The 21,450-nt window shown below is 32.8% G+C and overlaps 1 protein-coding gene across 3 annotated transcripts in view; it reads left to right on the top strand.

The window, feature by feature from the left end:
• Nucleotides 1–21,450, top strand: part of HtrA2 (HTRA2-related serine protease) — a 53,359-nt gene that overhangs the window by 13,309 nt on the left and 18,600 nt on the right. For all 3 annotated transcript variants that reach the window (XM_075378931.1, XM_075378923.1, XM_075378917.1), the window contains exons 2-6: nucleotides 221–344; nucleotides 4,826–4,915; nucleotides 10,072–10,266; nucleotides 18,728–18,869; nucleotides 20,595–20,763. In XM_075378931.1, the coding sequence (XP_075235046.1) occupies nucleotides 221–344; nucleotides 4,826–4,915; nucleotides 10,072–10,266; nucleotides 18,728–18,869; nucleotides 20,595–20,763 (720 nt within the window). The remainder of the gene's footprint in view (nucleotides 1–220; nucleotides 345–4,825; nucleotides 4,916–10,071; nucleotides 10,267–18,727; nucleotides 18,870–20,594; nucleotides 20,764–21,450) is intronic.

The raw sequence follows: 21,450 nt of genomic DNA, 5'->3' as shown, positions 1-21,450 counted from the left end.
ACAAATAGGAAATTATAATGCTACCAATCTAACAGAGCAATAATGGCAACTAATTAAAAAAATTGTTTTCTATGTGGACACTTCATATGTGCTTTTGTTACTTTCAGAAAATAATGTGTGGTAGATAATTTAATATTATCAAATAATTTAATTTCTATTTCTTGTAGTAAAGTAGATTATTTAAAAATTATTTTGGTATTTCATTAACATTAATTTTCAGAACAGATTTCTTTACTGGAAAACCGGTTACTTTATCTAATGGTTCTGGTTTTATAGTCAGTGCTGATGGGTTAATTCTGACAAATGCACATGTAGTTGAGACACGACGTTCTTCAAATGTAATGGTATGTTGAAATTAATATTGTTAGTATGTGTGTGTGTGTGTGTGTGTTTAGATTTTATTCATTTACTAGAAGTGGTAAATTATGAACTTATTAATTTACTTACTATGTTACTGATTTAAATATTTTTTTTTTTATGGTACTGCACTTAAATGTTGCTGCAAATTTGACATAATTATTACTTGCTGTCTTTTTATGAAGTAAAAACAAATTGTTCAGCTTGATTTAAGTAGGGAATTTGCTGTATGTTTACCATAAGGGCTAATAACAAAATCTTGCTTATGCTAGTAGGGAATACTGTAGTGTCATTGAATTTTTATATATATAGATGTATAAGATAACTGTGTTAGTGATGCACCATAATGAGAGATTAGACCAAAAAGATTTATCAGACATGCATTTTTTTGTTTTTTTAGCGTTAATTAAAATTTGAAATTTCCTTTTTAATTTGATGTATTTTTCACATCCATATGATTTTTAGAACTATTTTTGTTAAATTTAAAAATGTTCTGTCTGATTATTTATTTTGATATTTTTCAACTTTGTAAATTTCAATTTTCTCACTAACTAGTTCATCTAGAACTAGTTGGAAATACATCCTAGGGAACAGAACACTCTGAACTAGGTAGTGGTTATATGTTGTACATATTGGTGCTGTTATGAGTAATTAGTATTTAGTAGTTAACCCACCAGGTTGGTCTAGTGGTGAACACATCTTCCCAAATCAGCTGATTTGAGTACTAGATTGTGGATGCCAGTGTTCTTTGGTTGTTGGGTTTCAATCAACCACATATTCTCAGTTCGACCATTGCTGAGATGTGTGGTAAAATTGAAACCCAACCAACAAAGAGCACTGGTATCCACGATCTAGTATTCAAATCCGTGTAAAAATAACTGGCCTTACTAGGACTTAAACGCTGGAACTCTCGACTTCCAAATCAGTTGATTTGGGAAGACGCGTTCACCACTAGACCAACTCGATGGGTTTTTTGAAATTGCTATACTTTTCTTTCTTTCCTGTTTAGCCTCCGGTAACTACCGTTCAGGTAATACTTCAGAGGATGAATGAGGATGATATGTATGAGTGTAAATGAAGTGTAGTCTTGTACATTCTCAGTTCGACCGTTCCTGAGATGTGTGGTTAATTGAAACCCAACCACCAAAGAACATCGGTATCCGCGATCTAGTATTCAAATCCATGTAAAAATAACTGGCTTTACTAGGACTTGAACGCTGGAACTCTCGACTTCCAAATCAGCTGATTTGGGAAGACGCGTTCACCACTAGACCAACCCGGTGGGTTTGAAATTGCTATACTGGAATGTTTAAACCATACCCTGGGTATGTGCCTTTGAAATTTAAAACAAGTTCTTGGAAACAAAAAACTTTCAGATGATAAAACAATAAAAAGTAGAGGGCGGTTGACAAAGACAGTAAGTAATAGATCAGCTACACAACTACTATGTAAAAGCAATCAGCGTTATGACACATCACCTACAGCCTATGAAAAAGGCAGTGTGGGCTACTTATTTTCATAGAGTATTAAGGGACGAAAAACCTGTGCACGGTCTTTGTCTGATAACTGGTGCAAGTATCGAAAAGCACAAAAGAAGGTACTGTAGAGAAATTTAAACAAAAACCTCTATTCCAGAAGCAATGATGCAGAGATGCCATCAAACCAATTCATCAGGATTTCACCAGTCCTGAGTTACTAGCAAAGAATTTACATGGAATATCACAGAATGTAAACAAACAAGTCATTTAATTTTGTACTTTAGTCAAGAATCCCTAAAAATATGTTTGTTGGTTTTGAAACTTTGCAGTTAAGTGTTCATGATGCTGCTGTTACATGCAATGTTAAAATATTGATCAAATAAAAGTGCTTGAACATTTAGGAATAAAAATTGGCTGGAGCACTTTCAATACGTTAAAATATATTGATAAGTAGTGCATCACAAAAGCAGATGTAGCTGCAAAAGAAATGATGAAATTAGCCAGATCATTGAGAAAAAAAGAAAACTGACCTTCGAAGTAGCTGAAGAAAATTGTGCCAACAAACCAATAGGTTTCTAATGTGTAGCTACATAAGACTGCAGCATAGGTAAATTCTTCTGTTTTACAATTTCAATTCCATGTACAAGCAACCAAGGTTGAAATTTTTTGTACATGTCTCATTTAATACTGTGTTACTACGGATCCACATTTATGATTCTACATGGGATATTTATTGAAATAAAATATATTTCCCGTAAAAAATTACTAGTGATGAACAAAAAATAATTGTGAAAACAAATTTAAGAATTAAATTTATAAAAGTAATAGTAATAGTAATCAGTATATCATAATACAGTTACAGTGTAGTACTATACTGTAAATTTGTTGGGAACAATAAACTATGAAATCTAACTATTAATAAAATATTGAAGCCATGGCCAACAATTGCCAGAGTGGACCAAGTACAGTACCACACTACAAAGTATCATTTCAGTTAGCAAGTTACATGATTATTTAAGTCAATATATGGTTAAGCTTTGCTTATAAAATGGTAGTAGGCAGTTTGAGAGCTTACTGTACCTTTCAATTAGGAATATTAAACATTACGCCATGTCTGGTAGAACACATTCAGAAAATGGTAGTAGAGTATATCGTTCATCCTGAAGTAAGTAACTTTACAGTAACTTACAGATTATATAACATAGTTAAAGCAAGGAAATAATTGGGGAACCATTGCCGTTTTTGACTTGTGTAGTTTTACTAATATATTAGGATTCTGGATTGTTAGTTTGTGTATTTATAATGTTGGGAACGGGGGAAAGAAATAACATGGTCTTTTTTTGCAAATATTTTTCGGGTGGATCTCATGTAGGGTTGTCAACCATATAGAAGTCGCCTGATGCTTCAAGTTTCAGGGCTTTGGTCATACCTCTCTTCGATGCAGAGAGCAGTCGGAGATGTGTGGTCACTGTGCTCTTCCCATGCACAGGGCAGCCAGTTACCCTGCCAAGTCTGCGCCGCCTGTCTTGTGATAAAAGGCAGCAATGATGGACACTGGGTTGGGGGTAGGCGGTATAGGGCATATGAGATTGCTCAGGCAAGAGGTATAAAAAATACAGGTTATGGGACAAATGCCTGAATTGGGACAAGCTGAGGACAGACTCCACCATGTCGAACTCTTGCACCTGGGGCAGTTAAACCTGCATCATTTGTGGGCGGCCACCAGTGAAGCCATGAGGCTCCTTGAGGAGTACAACCTCGAGGTCCTCTTGGTCCGGGATCCGTACACAGTCAGGGATAGGGTGGTCAACTTCCGTGGGGTGGATGTTATTCATTCTCGTGGGGGACGGCTGCTCCATGATCATGGTTGGATCAGATTCATTGGGTGTCTTCTGGATGTCCCATTGGTCTGATGAGCAATTCACCGTTGTGCGAATCACGAGGGGTATGCTCGATGTCTTACTGGTGTTTGGATACTTCCAGCTGGGATGGAATATTGTTGACTGGCTGGCGAAGTTGGGCAGGATTCTGGACGGTCTCCTGGGTATCAGAGTGGTTGCTCTGGACGCTAACGCCAAGTCTCCTGCCTGGGATTCACCACTCACTGACTCAGAGGCGCTGGTCTCGAACAGTTCATTTAAGCCAGGAATCTCTGCTTGATTAATGATGCAGAACAACCGCCAACTTTCTCTTCTGAACTGGGAGAAAGTTACATCGACATCACTTTGGTGATGGGTGACTTGCTACGAAATACAAGTAGTTGGACTGTCTGGCTTGAGTCCAGTGTGAGTGATCATAGGCTTATAACCTATGAGATCGTTTGCAGAGGTGGTCTAAGAGCTCCAGATTTGGGTTGCTATAACCTAAGGAGCCTGGATGAGGACGGCTGCCGCGCGAGTGCGCAGCTGCCTTGCAAGGGTTGGAATGGCGTATGGAGCACAGGGAAGAGGTGGAATTGATAGCTGAACACTTCGACCGGGCCATCAAGACTGGCTGCAATAGGGTCCTATGACAGCCTCGGCTAATGGATGGACCCTTAGGTAGTGGCCAGTCCACTAATCAGAGAGTGCTTGGAGGCGTCATAAGCGTCATAATGCTTACAGGGAGCCATCTGTTAAACGCAGGCGGAAACCTGGGAAAAGTGGTGTTGCTCTAACCTTAGTGTGCTGCGCGCAAGATTAGATCTGCTAAGAGAAGATACCAGTGTCACCCCTTAACAGGGATTATCGTTGATGACGTGCGTGCTTCCAGCAATGGAAGACGATTGTAAAACTGCATCATAGGTCTGAAAACAATTTTCTGGAAGCATTTTTACTTTATGTATAAAATCTTTTTAAAATTATTTTTCATTAAGTTTAAATAGCATTTTATGATGCTTATCAAATAGACTAATTCAAAATATCACAATAGAAATAAATGTAAGACCATCTTTGGAATGGTTATGTTATGATCACTATGATTTGTTTGATTTTTTCAAATTTTTGTTATAGGTAAAACTGTATGATGGCTCTATCTATCCTGCTGTTGTAGAAAGCATTGATATGAAATCTGATCTTGCAACTATTAGGATTAAAACTAAGGTAAAGTTTTACTTTTATGTATGTAGATGTATTTATAGTTTGTAATATTGCTCTTATTATTTTTCCTTCAAAGGTCATTGATTTCATTTCACCGAGTAGAGTATTCCACCTTGCATGACAGTGCTGGTATTAGTGAAGCTTTTAAATGACTGATTTATTTCAGTTTCTCTTTTTATTAGTTGTTTACTAATTGTGACAGGCTACTAAGCCTACTCAGAAATAGTAGATATCTTTTAGTATATTTTTTTTTTAAGTCATCATGTTAACAATATTTATAGTGTTAACAATATTATTATGTTCATTACTTCATAATGCTTGATAAATTATTTATATAAAAATTGATTATAATTATTGAGTTTGGGCATTTTTTTGTTTTTTGTAAATCACAAATTATATATTCATGTAATAATGGGAATGTAAATATACAGAACTTACTTGGATGTGGTTGTTTTGTTAATATTTAATTGCATAATATATAAAAAATAACTAGTTTTTCTCATCTAGATGTACTTCATTTAAAAGAATAATATTAAAAAGTTCTGAAGAAAAATATTAAGAAAGCTTATTATAATTTATAAACTGACAAAACCATATTATCAAAAGTGCATACTGCCAATATTTTGAAATTGTTACAGGATTTATTTTGGAAGAGATTGAATATTTATTGAGTAGAGATGTTGTAAATAATTTGGAATGTTTATGTCAGTCACAGAGGTGTCAGTGGTTTGTTTTATTTTTTTATTTGTTTTTATTATAGGTAGTACTTGATAGCAACATCAGTATCTATGCTGCTGTTGTAGAAAGTATTGATATGAAATCCGATAGAAGGAATTTAAAATGGGAAAATTATTGTCGAAGCATAGGAGTGTAATATTTATATTTAATAGAATACAGATCAGCAAATACACGACAACTATTTAATTGGATTATACTCAAACATTCAATAATGTAGGCTTATGAGTAATTATTTTTTTTACATTGGCCTGTGTATTTGAAAACTATGAGCACATAAAAAACACTACAATATTGTTTCTTGATATGATTCTAAGAAAGGTGACGTATTTCCTGAGTTATAATACCTAATTTGTCCCTGTTTATTTTTATGATGAATAACATCACAATAGATTACAAAATATTTTATATGTCAGACAATTATAATGTTAGTTAATTTATTGTTTAGAGTTTTTCTGTAAATTATAATAAATGGGCCTACATTTTTATAACATTTAAAAATATACCATAACATCTCTTTTTATGACAAAGTACTTTCATAATCATTTATGAAATATAAATAGCAGAATTAGAAAATATTTAAAAGTAATTCATATTTCCATCAAGTAACATAAAACAATAAGTGTATTTACATGAAAACAATTTGCTTCTTTGCGTGAAAACTAAACTGAATGTTTTCATCTTGGATAACAGGCACCATACTAACTGTCATAGTTAAGCTTCAAGATTCATTGCACACCTATGCAATGTAATACTTAATTAGACATCAATTTTTTTATAAGTATGTTGTCAAAAAAGCTTATGTACATTTTCTAGAACATTTAGTTTCGATTTTTGAGTCATGTATTTTTTAAATGCTTATCTGTGTTTTTCTTTTTATACATTTCAGAATATTATCTTTGTAAATGAAGACTGTTGGTCTTCTCTCCCACCATAATTAATACTCATTCAGATTTATTGATTCATTTTATACTGAATCATCAATGTAAACTTGTAGATATGGTTTCTTAAAATTTTAACTTTGAAAATTTTTACATTGTAAAATTTTGTTTCAAAATATCTGCCAAACCATTAAATAGCCTTTCATTTGTTTGATTAAAATCAGAATCTCTCAACTACACTTTTTCTATCCTTCCTCAATTCGAGTATTACAATCTCATCGTTGTTAAATTTTCATCACCTTTTACATGTTTGATTAGTTGATCTTTGTTTGTGTATAATTTCCAGCTCTTGAAGAGCTAGGACACTCTTTTTCTTGTTCTTTTGTTGAAGTACTCTCAATTGTTTAAGTACTGAAACTGTTGTGAGAAGAATAATTCTCTCACTTTGGTGTTTGCATTAGCACACCTTTTGTCTTATATTCTTATTAATATTTTCGGTCTTATTCCGTTGCCTGCATTTCCATTATCTGATTTTCTGTTCACTACTTCTTTCTGGTCAAAGTCCTGATTTTCTTTCCACCTTAGCTGACAAATATCTACTGAATCTAAATTTCTTATTTTAATTTATTTAATCTATTATGTTTAAATTTTTTATGATTCCATACTCTTATTTGAGGAATGACATGAATCATGTATTTTTGTGAATCCTCTGAAGTAGTTGCTATTCAGAAACTGAATGGAGACTATTTTATGTAAAAAGACATCATCACACTAAATAAAAAGGAAGAAGAATGAAGAGCTATACCATTAAAGTATGTACCATTATTCGTGGAATATCAGTCAAATTTATTTTTGAAGGACATTTTAGTGGATTAAAGGAAGATCCATTAAAAAAGTTGAATTGGATTGTTGAGAGAATCTGAATCAGCAGAAAGCTCAACCCATTACAACAGACAGTATATTTTCTTAGAGCACCTATAGCAATTAAGGCCGCTATGTAAGAGCTGTATTAACACTTGTTTAAGTTCGGGTGTGTTCAAAATAGCTTTCTCAAAGATAGCTTTGAGATTGTTTTTATTCACATTTTTTCATGTGTTTTTAGAATAAATCAACCTTTAGAATATGGCTTTGTAAACCAATACTGTTTGTTAATTTTTACTTAATTTCATTACTTAAGCATGGTATGTGGAAAACTCTTGGCTCCCAAATAAAATGTCAACATTATAAAAAGAAAATGCCTCATTTAAAGTGTTCTCTGCAATCTGGTATATCATGCTAGAATTAGAAAACTGCACAATGAAACATAAATGAATAAATTATTGTTATTATTATTTTGTGCATTAAATAATAGTAATAACAATGATACAATCCTTTTTTTTAATTAAGTTTTTGGCATTGCCATTAAGTACTACTCATTAACATATTTGTGCATAGTTTTATCTGTGTACCTGAAGTAGCATTGGCATAGCTGATAATTCAGTGGAGAGAATAGTGTAACGCTACATGACATCATAGATTGCAAGAAGTGTAATTTACATTGTTCATTTCTACATCTTATAAACAATACTTTTCAATGCTCGTCAGTGATGAAAAAGCAGTTGGTGATTTTTTATACTACCTTCTCATTCATATCTATTTTCGTATTACCTCAGCCAAGATCTAACCGCAGATTAGAATGAGGAATGGATTTAAGGAATTAAAGAAATGTATAATAAATAAATAATAAATGTTTATAATAAAGTTATTACACCAAATCCAGAAATGTTATGTTTAGAATTTAAGCTTGTATAGTTGACCTTTGCAGCATGTCTGCCCACTTGATCTGCTATAAAAGAATCAAATAAACTGGAAGAAAACAAAAATATCAGTATGCCTGGAAAATCTAAAAAAAAATGAAGACAAAAGTTAACGTTAATAACTTTCAAATATGTCCGTTGAGAAATATTGTATACAATTTTTATATATGACAAGGAACATTGCCAATATTAAATAAATTATTAATGGTTGTATAAACAGAATACCCAAATCTGCAGATAAATTGCATACATGAAACTTTGTAGAAAATTCTGAGCAAAGGCTTTAGATGAAAGAAGACTGAAAACAATAGAAATGCATTAGTAGAAAAACACAATATACATTTCAATCAAGTACATTATTTAAAAAAAAAAAAAAATGAAAGTTTACAGACAAGAAGGAAGACTAATTGTTTTTTTCAGATGAGTCATTCATTCATGTAATACATATGAAATGTTATGGTTGGACTGATGATATTAATGGCTATAAAAAAACCTGTACCCAAAGAATCGAAACTGTTATTGGTGCATACCAGGAGTACTGTAGTGATTTTCAAATGCACTTATGATTTTTAATTTTTTTCACAAGCAAGGAGAATAAGAGAAGAACATGGTGCCTAGATTTACAAAAATGTAAGAAACAAAAATACTAAGCCTTCTACCTCATTCAATTTTGTTAATTGGCAATGGTTGTTATCATAACATAAAATTATTCAAGGCACCAAATTGAGATTACTTTCAATTACTTAGATTCTTTCAATTACTTCCACAACAAATTCCTTTCTAGCAGTGTGATCTTATGGTATAATGTGCTGCAATATTTGTAATTTATAAGGACACAATTTTATTCATTTCTTCAAAACATTGTGAATGATAGCCTAGATGGCAGAAATTTGAATTCGCACACTACACTCTAAGTTGACTTCCTAGAGCTGCAACAAAAAGACTGACAAATGATCTTCATTGTTTTGTCTGATACTCTAGGCCTGCCTCCACCCCCTTCGTATGTTCAACTTTGCCAGTTTCTTTAAACTTATCATACTATGAATGAATTAGTTGTTCTAGAGGGTGGCTCTAAGTTATAAAATTCTGAGTTCTAAAATTGCATTGAACTTGTGTATCTGCTTTTTTTTCAACAAACCACTCACACACATTGAGCTTTTGTCTGTGGATTCATGGCAGTTGACAGTTATGAACGCAATCACACCACTATTTAGTGTTTGCCAAGGGAAACTTTATGAATTGCCTGTTAAAAAGTAAGCTCAACTATTCATTAATAGGACTATTACTTTTTTCTAATAAGACATCAGAGTTTATCAGATAATTCTATATGCTTTATATGCTATCATTAAAATTCTTTTATTCATGGGTAAGTATGTGTTTCTCAGAAACAAAAAAATGGAAGAATGATGTGCTTTTATCCTGATTTTTATTACATCTTTATATATAGGTAAATGATTTTCCAGAAGAGATCTGTCATTGCTATTTTTGAAAAATCAAGGTGTATCTATTCATTAAGGTATGGTTGACTCTTTATAGAATAAATAAACGAAATAAATAAAAAACATAATTTTTTTCTAACAAATTTTTACAGTGTGGTGTTGTTTCTTATTTTCTGAGTATAAAATTATGTAATGGAATTATTTTTTTTTAGATTTTTTTTATCACACATTAGTTTTAGATATTAACTATTGTTTTCAATGAAATTGATCATTTTTTTGCATTAGAATTAATATTAAAAAAATTTCAGTCTAGGCTTCCTGTCATGAAGTTAGGTTCTTCACAAGCACTTCGTCCTGGTGAGTGGGTCATAGCTATTGGTAGCCCACTTACACTTGCTAATACTGTTACAACAGGAGTTGTAAGCACAGTTCATCGTACAGCACCAGAACTCGGTCTTCGTGGATCAACCATGGATTATATCCAGACTGATGCTGCTATTACCGTATGTAACTACTTCTATATAGGCAGATTACTGTAAGTTACAGAGTACCGATTACAGTTTTGTATAACAATAAAAATATTCATTTTTAGAAATTCTTGTTTGTGCAATCAATAAATTCTGAGTGCCTTATGAAGAAAGGAAAGGATTTCAGGATATGGTTTTACAAGTGAAAATGAAAAGTTCGTTTAAACATGGGTCTGGAAATTCTTTTATTCTTTAGTTATACCTGGAGTAGAATTTTTTCCTGATTTGTTTACTAAGGGTAAATGAATTTATATGGTAATTCTTAGAACATAAAAAGAGTAACTTTGATATTTTTGACCTGAAAAAATGAATAAAAAAGGTTCCAAGACCATATATGCTGTAGTTTTCATAATATCCTGTGTAAAATAGAGAAGTTTATTGTCTAAAAAACATGTTTTTCTACGATTGTAATACAAAAACCTAGTTAAATGATTAATAAATGCATAAAATTTATTATCAAAACTTGTAGAAAATGTAATTCTGAGAATATTAATATAAAATTGCTTAATAAGAAAACAAATACAAGTTCAAGAAATTTGATTTTATTTCTAACTCTTACCAAAAAAAAAACAAAGTGATTACACATACAAAACATGTTTGTTTTCTTACAAAGTGCAATGATACAAAAACTAGTGTTGTATTAAAGATAAAAATAAAATAGGAAAAATAGTCCTAATGTTATTCATACATCCCAACCTCATAGGGGAAGATCCACCTTGTGAACACCAAGTCACCCCCCCCCCACTATTGCTAGCCCTGATGGGCTTCAACAGGAGTCGTCTTTCGCCTCTAATTTTTTACATCTCACAATAATAAGCCAGGCCTTGTTGGGATGCCACCAATGTTAATGCCTTGGTAGACATTTACATTGGTGATTCTTAAACTCAGCTTTTGTCTTTGTTGTAGGCCTCGTCTGAACATCTTGAATGTCCTACTTTGTTGTCCTCTGAACTAGCTAACCAAGTTCATGGAAGCACAAACCCCACGCATAGTTCTACTTTCAGTGAGCCACTTTATTGTAAATGTCTCATAGATTCGAGACATGTTGTTTGTTAAAAACAACATACCACCAAAGATGTTGTTTGCAAAGACGAAATTTAGTCCTAATTCCCTTATTGAACTACATACTTAGTTCACACCCCAGACTTATGTTAATTTGCGGACTTTGGTCTGGTCTACAAGGGAGAGGTGGACAGACCTCCTACTTCCACTCAGCTCCATCGCAGAGTTTTGTGTGACATTTACTTGCTTTCTATCATCGTCAAGATGCTGCTACACCTCATGGATGCATGGGGTCCATACCCTTGGCAACACAGTCACCATCCCACTGACAATGATGTTTGCTCATCCAAAACTGCCCTCGTGAAAATGGCACTACACCTCACGGCTGCATGGTAACCCATACCTCAACAGTGCATTTGCCGTTCTGCCGACAGCAAACAGTCAACAAATAACCACCACAAATTCAATCTAACCGTGGCTCGATGCCAACACACCTACCTTCAGCCAATCAACTGCTCAGGCGGTCCCTAGCCACTCAAGGTGTTACACTACTATACCCCTTCAGCCATCCTGCTCAGAGCGAGGAAATGGAGGAAGCGAGCCACAATAGTCCATTCTCTGCGAGTCTTCCAGTTGACTCGCAGATCAAAAAAGAAATCCACACTCTTGAGTTCCCTAACAACTCTGGTACGTTCAGCCTTGTACCAGGAACAAACATAAAGGACATGGTCCACAGTATCATCAACTCTACAATCCGGGTACAAGCCCAAATCAACCAAACCAAACCTAGCCAAACTATTCCTGAAAATGCAATGTCCTGAGAGGAATTGAGTTGTGTGCAGATTGGGGGAAACCCACCAAATTGCTCGCAGCTCCTTTAAAGAACAATTTCAACTCGCCACGTTTTGAACATGCTGAAAAACGTACATCAAAAAGCAAATGTCCAGCAAAATAACCTATTAAAAACCCTAGTCAGGGGATCAAGAATCACTGGCAACATGCAAACTAGGAGCTTCACTGTGATAGTATCATATTCAGGGCCTTTATTCCTTGCCAGACTAAAAATTACTTTGGCGGACTTCCGCCTCAGTAATCTCAGAAGACAAATTCTCAGAACGAAAACCTACATATCAATGATAAGAGGTTTCACCGACCTCTGTATCATCTGGAAGCAGATCGTTCATCAGAAGAGTGAGGACACAATCTTTGTCTAAAAAAACTTCATCCTGGGTCGAGAGAGCCAACAGAATGTCTTTTCCTGTTATGACCAAGTACTCAATAAACATCACACCATGGGTCTTTGTTTCCCTGCTCTTTCACAAAAAGAGCGCCAGGAAAGAAGACCTAACCATATGTAAATACTCTGTCCTGTTCCAACAATAGTCTGCTGCATGCTGATCGGGATCATCCTCATGTTCCGGCTCTTCTGAGCCAGCCCACTGTCCACTTCATCGCGGTCAAGTTCCAAGTCCACCAACCAGCTACTCTCTCTCGACCCATGCCTCTGGGGACCGAATGCTCAGCATCTTCAACTACTGCAGAAGAAATATTCTCTGCTAGGTCGTCTAACAGGGACTCGTTCAGACTCAGCAAAAATCAGATCCTGGCCGCAAGATTATTTGAAAACCTAGGCCAATCCATTCGCCTGAGCAGGAGGCACCCCTGCTGAACAGGGACATTCCCCCTATAGACACTGTGCAGCTCACCTTCCAATTCAAAAACTATTAGCCGATGGTCATGTTATTCAGACAATAAAGTTTTTGTATCTTCCTCGAATTCATTGTCAAATTGAAAAATTTTACAAATTATGATCTCATAAATTAGTAACAGAAATCAGCTAGCCTACAATTTATTTTATGTTGTGTCATCAGTGCATTACATGTTCTGGGTTACTGCTGTGAATTGTTACCAGTACAGTGAAGTGTAATTAAATAATTAATTAAGTGTGTGTGTTTGTTTAAATTGGGGTCATACTGTAACAATACCTGTGTTATTTAACTGAGGAATACGCTGACATGGTATGTTTGGGATATGTGATGGAAATGCAGCTTCTGCTGCTGCAGAGTATCAAACATTTTCCTAACCGCAGAGTTATAAATTTTAAAACAGTTAGTGAAAAGTTCCATATGCTACAAGAAACAAGTACACATTCCAGCATTTTTACTTGTCATGATCATTTTGCTCATGATGCCAATATTGATTAAACCATTATTGAAGCTCTTCAGCCTAGTTTGGGTGTTATTACATGACATATTTCCTGGCGGTTTGGAATTTCCCATTCTATGGTGTGGAAGACACTTTGTAACAACAAGCTGTATTCTTACCATAATTAACAAGTTTAAAATCTTCAACCAAGAGATCTTCCTCTTGATTTTTCAATATCGCAATTGGTTGAATATGAACTACTGATTGTACAGTTTCATTTTATTTACTGACAAGGCTCAGTTTACTCAGGATAACAGCCTTTGTAACAAACGCACTTGCTAGAAGTCAATCCACACATGACAGTTGAACAAATTTCCAGCATCAATTTAGCCAATATGTGTTTAGCCAATTTAGTCAATATGTGGTGTGATCTAGTTTATAATCAGCTAATTGAACCATTCATTCTCCCAGGACATCTAAATTCCGACATTTACTTGGAATTTCTTAAGGAGCAGTTGCAGCTGCTATGAGAAGAAGTTGCACTAGCGTCAAGATACCATATGTACTTTCAGCATGATGGTGTGCCTTATCAACATACTTAAATGAAAAATTTCCAGAGCAGTGGATTGGCCATGGTGGACCATACTCCTGGCCACCAAGTCGCTAACAGAGCATTTCCAAATCCATGTTTACATGATATTTTTTCATTATTTTCGCCTGTAGAATGTGCTCAGAAAATGTCTGTAATACTACATGAATCAGTCTTGTTTATAGTTAGGTATGCCATAAAAAGCTGTATCTAGATTTGAAATCAAAACCACATAAACAAAACTATAATAAAAGAAACTGAGTGAAAGACATAAAGGTTGCAAGTGACTTGAAAAAAATAAAATTCATCAATTGACTTGCACAGCATCTTGCTCATTTAGAGACTCATCTGACTTGTTTGTAATGATTCTCTTCTTGATGATCTGTAGGTGATACATTAGGCCATCTCTCTCTTCTTGATGATCCTTAAAAGGTCTCTTACACCATTCTTTCTATATCTTCTGACTAGCATTTAAGTCCATCTGCAGTTGTTCGTATCATCTGAGGCTACCAGCAGTTTTTGGAAGCCTCTAGAAATTCCCTCCTGATAACCAAATCCTTATTGCAAGAAATAACCTTGCCCTCTCCTTATTCAGGAAGATCAGTCAGATCCATGCTTTACTAGTTTCAGTTCTCTTATTATATTTTTAGTTTTAGTGATTTATGTTTTTAGTTTTAGTAAAAGTAATGAAAATGTTAAGGATATTTTTTCTAGGTAGTTGGAATATTCAAGGTAGGATACAGTGTTATGATATTCCCACTATAATTTATTTGTAAAATTTACAAATTCCCACTCTAACTTTTAATATGTATGTAATTTTACTGAAATTAATCCTTTTGAAATTGATATTATTCCTTTGTACTGTTAAATTATATTTAAATTCTATTAAATCAAACCACTTAGTAAAAACATTTCTTACGTTAATTTTACCATGAAAGTACTTTTACGGGAACCCACATCCTTAATCATAATTGAAATAATTCAGTTACTGCATAATAAAATTTAAAAAGGAAAATCTGATGTGGACACCACATGACTTGCTTGTATCCCTATTGAATTACTTATGCCCATTTTTTTTTTTTTAAATGAAAAGAACATAACATTTTTTTTTTTCATTAATAACTTATGATATTTTTCATTTTTTTTTTTTTATTGAATTATTATTTATTGTAATTTTTTTTACAATCAGAGGTTAATAATTATTAATAAATCAATATGTTTAAATTAAAAAAAAAAAAAAACAGAAATGAAGTTCGATTTGAACCAATGTGCCTTCCCCTTGTAAGATCCAAATATTTCATTTATTAAAATTTTATTTGTCTATAACTCTGGAACCAATGAAAATAAGTACCACTTATGATATATTTTGAAAATATCTCAATGAGGGCTTATTACTACAGTTAAGAAAAAGTTCAAAATTTGGGCCTACCTACCTATCACCTTCATGTCAGCCGGTTTTATTGTCTGTGGATTAGGCTGCCACTCATGTTTCTTATGCTTTTTTTTACAGTGGTCTACAAGACCCATGCTTCAGCAACAGTAGCTGTTAAAACAAGGAATTTGTCACCCTTCATACATAGCATCTAAAAATTCCACCATGATCTCATTTACATTTTTTACTATCTTTGATTACTGCAGATGGTACTGGGCATACATAAATCTTTGTAACTTAAGTGTTCATGAATGATTTTACCAAGAACTGTTGTTCTTTTACAGTCATCTGTATTTGTCATTAGGCATTGGAAAATTATTAAAAAAAATTTATGTGTGAGGTCTATTTAAAAGATTTAAAAGGTTCTATTTCTCACCATAGGCAATAAAAAAAAACAATAAATAAAAAAATAGCTTACTACTAGTGGTTTCCCCATGTGATTCCGTTGTGGTTTTCGTTGTATTTCCCTTATGTTTCCAGCAGTCTTTACATTGCTGGAAACATATTTCATAATCCTGTTTTGGAATGGATAGCAACTGTGCTGTAGCATTTGTTGTTATGACCTCCCAACTGTCACATCAGCCTGATTTTAGTGGCAACTTCAGCTCGGGAAACAATTAGAAATCAGTAGGAATCATGTCTGGTGAGCAAGAGCATGGTGTAACTAAGAAATTCTGTTCTTAACTAAGAAATGTAGATTGTCCATGATAAATGAGTGGATGCATTATTGTGATACCACTGCCATTTACCTGATTTCCACATGTCTGGCCTCTTTTGTTGAACTGTACATGAAAATGATACAGAACCTCCAGATAGTAGTTTTGCCCTCTGGTGTGTATTGCTGTTAGTAGCAAAAAAAAATGATTCATCACAAGTTCATGGCCTTTAAGAAGTTTGGATCATTATTGGCTCACTCCAGCATGTTCTGTGCAACCTCAAAATGAATCTCATTCTTCTTCTTTTTCAGCTATCATGTATTCAGATTCAAATCTGGTTCTTGCATCAACAATGTTTTCTACTCATCCTTTTCTGGGCCAGTTCTAATCTCATCTAGCCTCTCGACGATAGTTCAGTGCTCTTCAGGGGAGCCTATTGTCTTCCAACCTCTTGGTATGCTCTAACCAGTTCTGTTTATATTTCCTCACTGTTTCTGTCATTCCATCCACTTGGAACTTTGCCCTAATGTTGCTATTTAAAATATGATCCAAATGGTTTACACTGTTCACTGCTTTAAAAAATTTCATTTCTACCGTTTTTATACAGCTTTTTTCTTGCTTAGTTTTGACCCATACGTCACTTCCATTTAACAAAACTGGACGTGCCATAACATTATATAAACACTTGCATTCGCTTTTTAAAATACCATCTAATTATACCGCATGTGCCTTGATAGATATTTAACTTCTTTTCTATATCGGGGTCCCCAACTATTGTAATTTCACAGCCCAAATAGTTAAAGTGACTAAGTTATTAAAAAATTGTACTCTCCAGTTCAATCTAAGAACATATATGTTTTCCTCTATGAACTAAAATGTTAGTTTTATTTGTTAAGATTTTAAGATTGTATGCTTTAGCCAGATTGTTATATTCATAAACTGACATTAGCATCTGATCTTCTGAACATTGAATTATTACTTGATCATCAGCAAACATTAAAATATTTATATACCTATCCATTTCCATTTGAATTCCTGAATCTACACATTGTTTTCAACTTCTCACTAGATCATTGATGTATATATTAAAAAGTGTCAGCAACATATTATACCCTTGTCTAACTGTTAATCTTGGGAATTAATTTCCTACTTGTGTCAATATAGATACTAGTATTTTCTTTTTGTGTTTAGTCATTTGAGTGGTTTGATGCAGCTCTCCAAGATTCTCTATCTTTATTTTTTAATATAAATTTTTAATTACTCAGTAGATGAAAAGAGAAACCTCTCCAATATACTTCAAGGCGATCTCCTATCAAATGCTTTCTCTAGATTGAAGAAAGCTATGTGTGTGTGTCGCAATTAAATTCCAATCTCTTTACAATAACTTGTTTAAGGATAAGGACAGCATCAATGTATGACTGCCTTTTCCAAAAACCCTGCTGCTCATCTAACAAAATAGTGCCACTAATTTTAGTCAATCTGCTATTAATTATCCTGGTATACCTTATAAACACTACTCAGTAAGCATATTCCCAGGTAGTTAGAGCAAATATTCCTGTCGCCTTTCTTAAACAATGACTTGAAATCGCTGCAAGCCTGGGCTCGTCACTCAGGAGGATGGGGAAGTGTACACTTTTCACTTTTTATTTGGTGTAGCTTCATAGCTTTGTTCCCAAAAGCCTGTTAATCATATGAATTGTTTCACTTTATATGTCACCAAGCTTTTGGAAGAACTTCATGCAGTAATGTTGTTCTATATATTCCATCGTTATGCGTAAAATAAAAATGCATTAACCACCTATTACATTAATGGACACTGTCGCTGTTGGACTTAACTGATCTATGAGGTTACAAAAAAAAAAAAAATGCAAACATGTGCATTAGATATTAGTATTGTGCTCTACAAGTTTTACCTCACATTCAAACACTTTTTGAGAAAAAAATTGGTCATATACTTTTTGAATATACATCTTATTTATTATTAACATTTTTGAAAAGTGTGCATAATTTTTAAACTATTTGAAACAAAAAATAGTAAAAATACCTATTTAGAAATTCTATTTATTTCATTTTGAAACTGATAACAGGTACTTGATTAATTTTTTATAAACTAAAACTTAGAGCTAAGAGATTTATTAATTACAAAATAATTTTTTTTAGTAAAACTGAAAATATATTATGTTTGAAGTCTTGTTTAGACACAAGTTTTCATAGTAACATTTGCAATGATATGAAGTAGATTAATATAAATAAAAAATTAATTATTTTCCTGCTTGTAGAGTTGTGGCTGACATACTTGGCTCCCGGGTTTTTATTTGTTGGTGTGTCTTGGCAATTTTATCCATTACTTTGTTCATTTATTTTTTAATTAACTTTGTAAAAATTATTATACATGAGAATTTCAAGGATTTCCCCCTAAATTATTTAAAAATAAATTAAATAAAAATTCTAAGATCAAAAGCAGATAATGTTGTGAAGGATTATAAATTCTGATACTTTCAATTCTAATTTCAAACACTCATCTGGAGTGTAGAACATGCTCCAGTTGAGTGTATTTCTCATCATGTTGAAGTTATTTACTCACATTTTGTCAATGTTGATTAAATTGTCCAGTTTGGTAACTCTGGAGGACCATTAGTTAATCTAGATGGAGAAGCAATTGGTATCAATTCAATGAAAGTAACTGCCGGAATCTCATTTGCAATTCCTATTGATTATGCTAAGGATTTCCTCAAAAGAACATCTTCTTTATCAGGTGGGTAGTATATTTTCTAGGTAAGTTTTCTTAAAATATGAAATAACTTTTCTTATAGTTACCAATAAATGAAATACTTATAAAAAATATATGAAAACAAAATGTATTGAAATGAAATGAAAATGTAACAATCTGGAATGGATTACACTTAGATGCCCACAAAGACAAAATGCAAGCCAGATTTTTCTACTTGGAGTATCATGTGCACAGTGTTTTGGAACAAAAGAGAAGTTTTACTTGTCAACCTTTATTCTCGAGGGTGCACAATCAAGTGATTATTGCAAAATGCAGAAAAAGTAGCACCGGTGCAGTCCAGAACAAGTGACAGTGCTTGTTTACTGAGAGTATTGTGTTAATTTATGACAATACTAGCCCCCCACTATGTTCACTATGTACTCTGTATTCACATGTACTCTGTGAAATGATGTTAACTTTCTAACTTGTGTGAACCAATGAAAATCTAAAAACCCTTGTCTTGATATTTCTGGTTGTCATTAAAAATATTACATTACATAAAAATGTTTTTTTTTATTTTAGGAAAATGAGCATCACTAGGAAAAGTAGGATCTGACCAAGAAATAATTACAATATTCATATAATAATTTATTAATGGATACTCATGGATGTTAATAATTGGACACTAATTTCATAAGAGGTGCAACTTGAATAGAAAAAAATTGTAGAATATTATTGTCACAATATCATAAGAGAATAACTCTTGAAATCTGTTAACAAATCTAAATAAAATGGTGAAATTGCAAATCGTCTAAGAACTTTTAAGTTGATAGTACATATCAAATGGTCATTATTACAAACAGTTATGTCTCTTAAATTTCCCAGCCATGCTAGCTTGTATATCAGCCCAATTTTTATTTCTGGCATGGTTCTGCAATTATTTCATTTAACATTGAAAATTATTCTTATTTGTCATTTTCCTTGTTAAAATACATTTTAGCACATCAAAGGTTGTTATAAATAAAATAAAAAACCATTGTCACTATAGATTTAATAATGTATCTGGTAATGAGTGTAAGTCAGAACCACATTTTTCCTCATATCTAAAAAAAAAAAAATTACAATTTATTTTAGCATTTGGTAGACAGTAAAATTGCTTTAAATGATTTTAAAAGCACAGGATAATATATACCAGTGGTATTCTGATACCATCTGTTGCTTTCTGATTTAAATTGGTAAACATACTTGAATAACCACAGCAAAAATGTTTAGTCACTTCGCTGTTTCTAAATGGATCTTGTAATATTTGTGTGTTTGATTTCATGAAACTATTTTGATAATTTTCTGAAGCAAAGTATTTTATGTTTTAATTTCTTTTTGTTGAAAATTTAATTTTTGTTTTTTATTCTTAACTTTTATTTTAATGCTGTAAACAAAATGTAATAATCGTTTTGATTTTGGTTTTTATTTGTTAGCATCATTCTAGATCAAAAAAGTTCAAAAAATACTAAAATGTGCCTTCTTGATTTTTTTTTTGTCATAAATGTTAATCTAATTGTCCAAATTATATATGTTTGCTTTAGTATTAATGTTTTTAGAATTATTTGAAATATATATTTAGAGTTAATTATTTATTTTTATGGGATTGAATCATAACTACTAAAATAGTTTTTTTTTAATTGTTAAAAAAGTGTTAGAGTTGCAAATGTTTAATCCTGATGTAGTGTGTTGTTTCAACAACTGATCTATTTGCTTGTTTACTTGGTACAGATAAAATGATACAACCTCAAGGGGCACCGAAGAAATACATGGGCATAACTATGTTGTCATTAAATTCTGATATTATTAGAGAACTTCAAATGCGAAACAGGACCATCCCAAGTGATGTTACTTTTGGAGTACTTGTCTGGAAAGTTGCTCTTGGATCACCAGCTCATTTGTAAGTATTTTTTGTTTGCTCTTCTTGTCAGAGAAAGATACTTTGTTAATTAAAAATTTAAGTACTTGAAGTAACATTTGCGAATTGAAAGAATAGATGGCTTGGAAGTTTTAAGAATAAATGCTTAAATATACTTTGTTACTTCTTATTTAAAAGTGATCTGCAGTTCAGGCAATTGGATGAAGAAACTAATTGTTTTATATAAAAACACTAATAGTATTAATTAGAATTATGTGGACTTATTTAGTGCACAGAGTGAATTTTACGTGAAAATAGCCAATTCATTAATGCTGTGTTCACTCACAGACTGCAAATTGACATCACCTTCTGTGATCATTAGCCATCACTTAATAAAACAGCATGTTACTTGTCCAGTAATCCAAAGAAAGCTATACCCAGCAATATTTAGTTTTGTTCCTATTATATGAGGCTTCAGCAGTTGCTACTTCACACTCATTTTTAGGATTGTAGATTCATCAGGTGTAAGGAATGCAGTTCATTGACTTGTCCAGTACTCATATGTGATTTTATTATAAGCTTTAATGAAATTGTGATACTTTTAGGGAAGGAATAATATAACACAAATTTTTTGAAAAGATGCACTACATTCAGATTGTTTGTGTTTAAGTTTTTTTATTTCACTCTTTACATTTTATGCTACTTTTCTACATAGTTACCTTGTTTGTT

Source organism: Lycorma delicatula, chromosome 1 (genome assembly GCF_047948215.1).
Source record: "Lycorma delicatula isolate Av1 chromosome 1, ASM4794821v1, whole genome shotgun sequence".
Taxonomy (NCBI): domain Eukaryota; kingdom Metazoa; phylum Arthropoda; class Insecta; order Hemiptera; family Fulgoridae; genus Lycorma; species Lycorma delicatula.
The sequence above is the reverse complement of the archived record's forward strand: the minus strand, read 5'-3'. Positions and strand labels throughout refer to the sequence as shown.